Source organism: Berghia stephanieae, chromosome 6, assembly GCF_034508935.2.
Source record: "Berghia stephanieae isolate SIO BIC M18660-M18661 chromosome 6, UCSD_Bste_1.3, whole genome shotgun sequence".
Classification (NCBI taxonomy): Eukaryota; Metazoa; Mollusca; class Gastropoda; order Nudibranchia; family Aeolidiidae; genus Berghia; species Berghia stephanieae.
The window spans coordinates 57,522,298-57,527,297 of NC_088365.1; the positions used below are offsets into that span (position 1 = coordinate 57,522,298).

The following is a 5,000-nucleotide window of genomic DNA, read 5'->3' on the forward strand; positions in this document are numbered from 1 at the left end:
GATAACTATAATTATTAAACAATATTTGTTTTTATATCGCCAAAGACAACACAAGCAAGCGTTTGTGTTCTGACAAGCGTTGATGCCAAGTCATTGCGAAAACGCCTCAAGGGTACACGTCAGTATGCTTTCGTAATGTCTTATTCACACCTATGTAACCTCGACTTTATAAACGAAAAAAACAAGGAAGAAAGAACAAATAAACACCAAAATCCCGCATAACCCCAAACTGTACTTAATGTATAAAAGACATTTATTGTTTGACACGTGTCCCAGCATATAAATCTATAAGTCAGATTCTAAAAATTGTCGTTTTTTTTGATTAGATCGATATATAACATCTTTTCACCTACTCTATACATATCTTCTTCTTCTTCTTCTTCTTCTTCTTCTTCTTCTTCTTCTTCTTCTTCTTCTTCTTCTTCTTCTTCTTCTTCTTCTTCTTCTTCTTTTTCTTCTTCTTCTTCTTCTCTCCTTCTTCTTCTTCTTCTTCTTCTTCTTCTTCTTCTTCTTATTCTTCTTCTTATTCTTCTTCTTCTTCTTCTTCTCTTCTTCTTCTTCTTCTTCTTCTTCTTTCTTCTTCTTCTTCTTCTTCTTCTTCTTCTTCTTCTTCTTCTTCTTCTTCTTCTTCTTCTTCTTCTTCTTCTTCTTCTTCTCTTCTTCTTCTTCTTCTTCTTCTTCTTCTTCTCTTCTTCTTCTTCTTCTTCTTCTTCTTCTTCTTCTTCTTCTTCTTCTTCTTCTTCTTCTTCTTCTTCTTCTTCTTCTTCTTCTTCTTCTTCTTCTTCTTCTTCTTCTTCTTCTTCTTCTTCTTCTTCTTCTTCTTCTTCTTCTTCTCCTCTCTCCTCCTCTCTCTCCTCCTCTCCTCTTCTTCTTCTCTCTCTTCTCTTCTTCTTCTTCTTCTTCTCTCTTCCTCCTCCTCTCCTCTCCTTTCTCTCTCCTTCCTCTCTCCTCTCCTCTCCTCTTCTTCTTCTTCTTCTTTTCTTCTTCTTCTTCTTCTTCTTCTTCTTCTCTCCCTTTCTTCTTCTCTTCTTCTCTCTTTTCTCTCTTCTTCTTCTTCTTCTTCTTCTTATTCTATTCTTAAACTTTCTTTCTAATTAATTCGTCTGAATCAAGTAGAATAAAAGGATGCAGTTTCTTAAACTAAAATATACTAAAGTTATGAAGTTCTCACATATATAATATTAACTATAGAGTACAATCAATTTTTTTGCGTTTAGAAACCCCGAAAAAACAAACACATATGATAATCAAATGCATTTATGAGCACAATTTAACATTGGTAAGAGGAACATTTAGCGTTAGTTTTGGAGTATTGCCATTACAACAAGGAAGCTGGACAAAACTAATTTGGTAAGCAAATTTGTAATTATGCACACGTGATCCCGACCTATTACTGTAAAAGTAACGTCTGGTTGACCGCTCAGACCAGCTGCCCAGGTTCCAGTGTGCTTGTGTGTGCATTAAAATTATAGCAATTTATGTTGCTGCTCGACGCTCGAGGAAATAAGTAAATTAAAAAAAAATAAAAATAAAAAATAAAATTCCCTTTATTCGTCCCCTAGGGGAAATTTGCCTCTAGGGTCTATTCCAAGGGAAGACTGGAATAAACCAGGCGTCAGCCGCAGTGCAGCGCCGTAAATTGAGCTAGGGCGAGGTGACTTGGTCAAGGCCACACAACGCAGCGGCGGGTGATCGAACTCAGTACCTTTTGGGTACGAAGCAAATGCCGTACCACTGAGTCACGCTGCCCTGTAACAATGTGAAATTGAATGTAAGCTTCAATTTGATAAACCTTAACATTCAACTAAACAACGCCACTATCACATTATCTCATTCGACTGTAGCGTTTCATTATTCCAATTTTGTTGATAAAGGTGAAACTCGAAACGTTCACATTATCTTTTTTTGTTTATTAAATAGAAGCTTACATTCAATTTCACATTGTTATTTAACAATTGAATATAAACTTCAGGGCAAAAACAAACAAATCGTATTCGCTTAAGAACATTCATTTTACATACGTACCGGATGGAACCGACTGGGCTTGGTAATTTACTTTTGGCACCCACTCAATAACGTATTTAGGAGTTATTTTCGAACTCCTGTTCATTACATGAACAAACCATTTACGCTGATTCATCTCATTGAAAATGTTTCTTTTCGTACCTCAGCCCCCCCCCCCCCCCCCCCCCGCCCAAAAAAAAAAAAAACCAAAAAAAAAACAACAAAAAAACAACAAAAAAAAAAACAACAAAAAACAAAAACAAACAAACAAAACAAAAACAAACCCCAAAACAACAACAACAAAAACCCGATACCAACTCACCTGGGATGACCCTTCGTTTAGGCAGTATTGTGACGGTCCCCTCAGCTTCCGCTTCTTGTCTGTAAACCGGATGTACTTTCGCACCCCAGCTATCACTGGCCAGCAAATACACTTGGTCCGACATGTTTAGTTTCTTCAACGTCTTTATAACTCGCCTGGGGAGTAAATATAGTCAGTTAAGGTTATGTCAAAAAATAGTCAAGTTTTCCAGGATATAAACACACACACACAGAGAGAGAGAGAGAGAGAGAGAGAGAGAGAGAGAGAGAGAGAGAGAGAGAGAGAGAGAGAGAGAGAGAGAGAGAGAGAGAGAGATATGACTTATTCACTCAAACATTAAACTTCGTGTTTTTATTTATTTCAACGCGAAGAGTTTATATTTTCGAAAGAGTGAATATGTAAACAAAATTTCTATCTTTTCTTCCTGCTTCTACCATATGTTTGATTGATTAATTTTCATCTTAAAAACAGAAGCCATAATATTATATCTAACACATTGTAATATCTTTCAGGGTCAATGGAGTTTATCTAATTTTATGTTATATCTTATTGTTACCCTGGAACCAAACACTGAAGATAGATAATTGATGACATTTTATACAACATTTTATACTTCATTAAACACTCTATAACTTCTCTGTTTATGGTTGATGATGTAATTTTAACACATCAAGTGACGCGTGTAACCATTAATATTATTTCTTAAAGTTCAGGTTTTATATTATAGTCAAATCCTTATATATTTCAATTGTTCGAAGCGTTTTCTAAGGGGTCACAAACCATCACCAACAATTAACAAGTTGGAAAAGACATTAAGTTATATTTTTTCGATAGTCACAAAGCTGTCATTGGCCAGTGATTATTTTGCACCCGAGTATGGTTCGAGGATGGGAGTCAAAAACCTTTTCCAAGAACTCGTGAAATTTGAGTCACCCATAGCAGGACTCGAACGAGAACCTACTGACCCAAAGGCGGGTATCATACTACTAATTATAGTCCTGCATGATGTCAAAAACAAACAGAAATATCTTAGATTAGGAACCTTCTCAGAGAAAGAAAGAAATGGGTGGCCGGAGTGGGTTGGGTAGGAAGACAATAATTATTTATGGTTAAAAGTCTTTCAGAAAATACAATTGAGGGGAAAACTGATAAAAACTAGAACCTCCCATAGCTTTTCATAATAATATGAAATGAATTGAGTAGAAAAGTACCAGAAGACAATAGAGAATAAAGACTTTTGAGGCAATGGGAGTTGATCCCAGGACACGACTATTACAGCACTTATTGGTCACGAGAGGTACGCTTATAATCAACGCTATCCAACATCAAAAACTATGGTATCAACCAGACTATCTATCCTGACTCATTCGCAACTTCTTCATGTCATGGGGTATACACACCAACACCACGAAAGTTTAATTGCAAACTAGTTTGTAAAGCTATGTGCTTAATACGCTTCAACAGTCGTAAAGTCACTTCCCTCGTAATGACGCATAGTAACTTAGTATAACTGGCTCTAAACTATCGGAACAATGGCGGACGCCCTTATGAAATATTTCTTTGACGAGCATAAAAGTGTCTCCAGAGAAGAAAAACATTATAAAATATGATCTTGTTTTGACTTGTATACATTCTGATCACAAGACATATGAAAAGTTCGAGCCAGCACGAAGAACAAAAAGTACCGATATTCTTTGTTTAGAACCACGATGGCCGCCGTTGCTGGCGACGTGACATCAGACTATTGAATCCAATTCTCAATACAAAATCTAACAAAGAGATCATTAAGACATTGAGTAGGCTACCATATTGGATGAACAATTTTTCAAAACAATCTAACGTTGTTGTCTTTATGATACATCAACAATAGTTTGCCACAGGCTCGTTTCTTCCTCACCTTGAGTTATCTTCATTGACAAACATCAAGATGGCTTGGGCACTGTTTTCATTCGTAAACAAGCTCTGGACAATAGTCAGAAGGGTCTCGTCATCAACTCCATGAGGGATGTTCTTTGATCTTGAAACACACACACCTGAAAGAGAAACATCATTCATTAGCTGGTATCAATTTTTCACCTAACGGAACCTTATTTATACTGCCGTATACTCAGAGAATAGATTACTTTGACAATCTGAACGGATGGATTGGTGGAGGAGGAACAGGAATCGAGCTATTGAGAAGATCTGAGGACAGATATTATGGTTGGAGGGACATGATCGCCGATGTTTGCAATAGGCCCGGCACTTGATGATGATGGTACTCTGAATAAGATCGTAAGAAATCAAAAGTTTAGCTAGTAACTCGACCTTGAAATATCGATGGATTAAAAGGACCCTTATCTGTCAATAAATACTCTCAAACCTGGGACTACCGTAAATAGATATTTGAAGGAATAAACAAAAAAAATGAATATAACAGCTTCAAAAAAGAACAAAATACCAAACACTGTACGTTTTAGGCTCAAAACCCTTCTTCAGCCCACAACAAAAAAACCCAATAAAGACATAAATACATTACTAAATTCCAAATCGACGACAGAGAAATTTGGTAGGTTTGGTCCTCTCTGTAGAAGAAACATCTTGGAATGTAAAGAAAAAGAAGAATTCGCTATGTAACTAAGTGGTTCCAATTAGTCTAGGCTTCTAGCAGCGTCGTATCATATTTGAAGGACGA

General features: G+C 36.4%; 1 protein-coding gene across 1 annotated transcript in view; it reads right to left on the reverse strand.

Moving 5' to 3' along the window:
* LOC144975328 (metabotropic glutamate receptor 8-like) overlaps nucleotides 1-5,000 on the reverse strand; it is a 277,176-nt gene that overhangs the window by 35,077 nt on the left and 237,099 nt on the right. The window contains exons 4-5 of the mRNA XM_078919302.1: nucleotides 4,224-4,359; nucleotides 2,327-2,481 (exon numbers count right to left, since the gene is read on the reverse strand). Of these exons, the coding sequence (XP_078775428.1) occupies nucleotides 2,327-2,481; nucleotides 4,224-4,359 (291 nt within the window). The remainder of the gene's footprint in view (nucleotides 1-2,326; nucleotides 2,482-4,223; nucleotides 4,360-5,000) is intronic.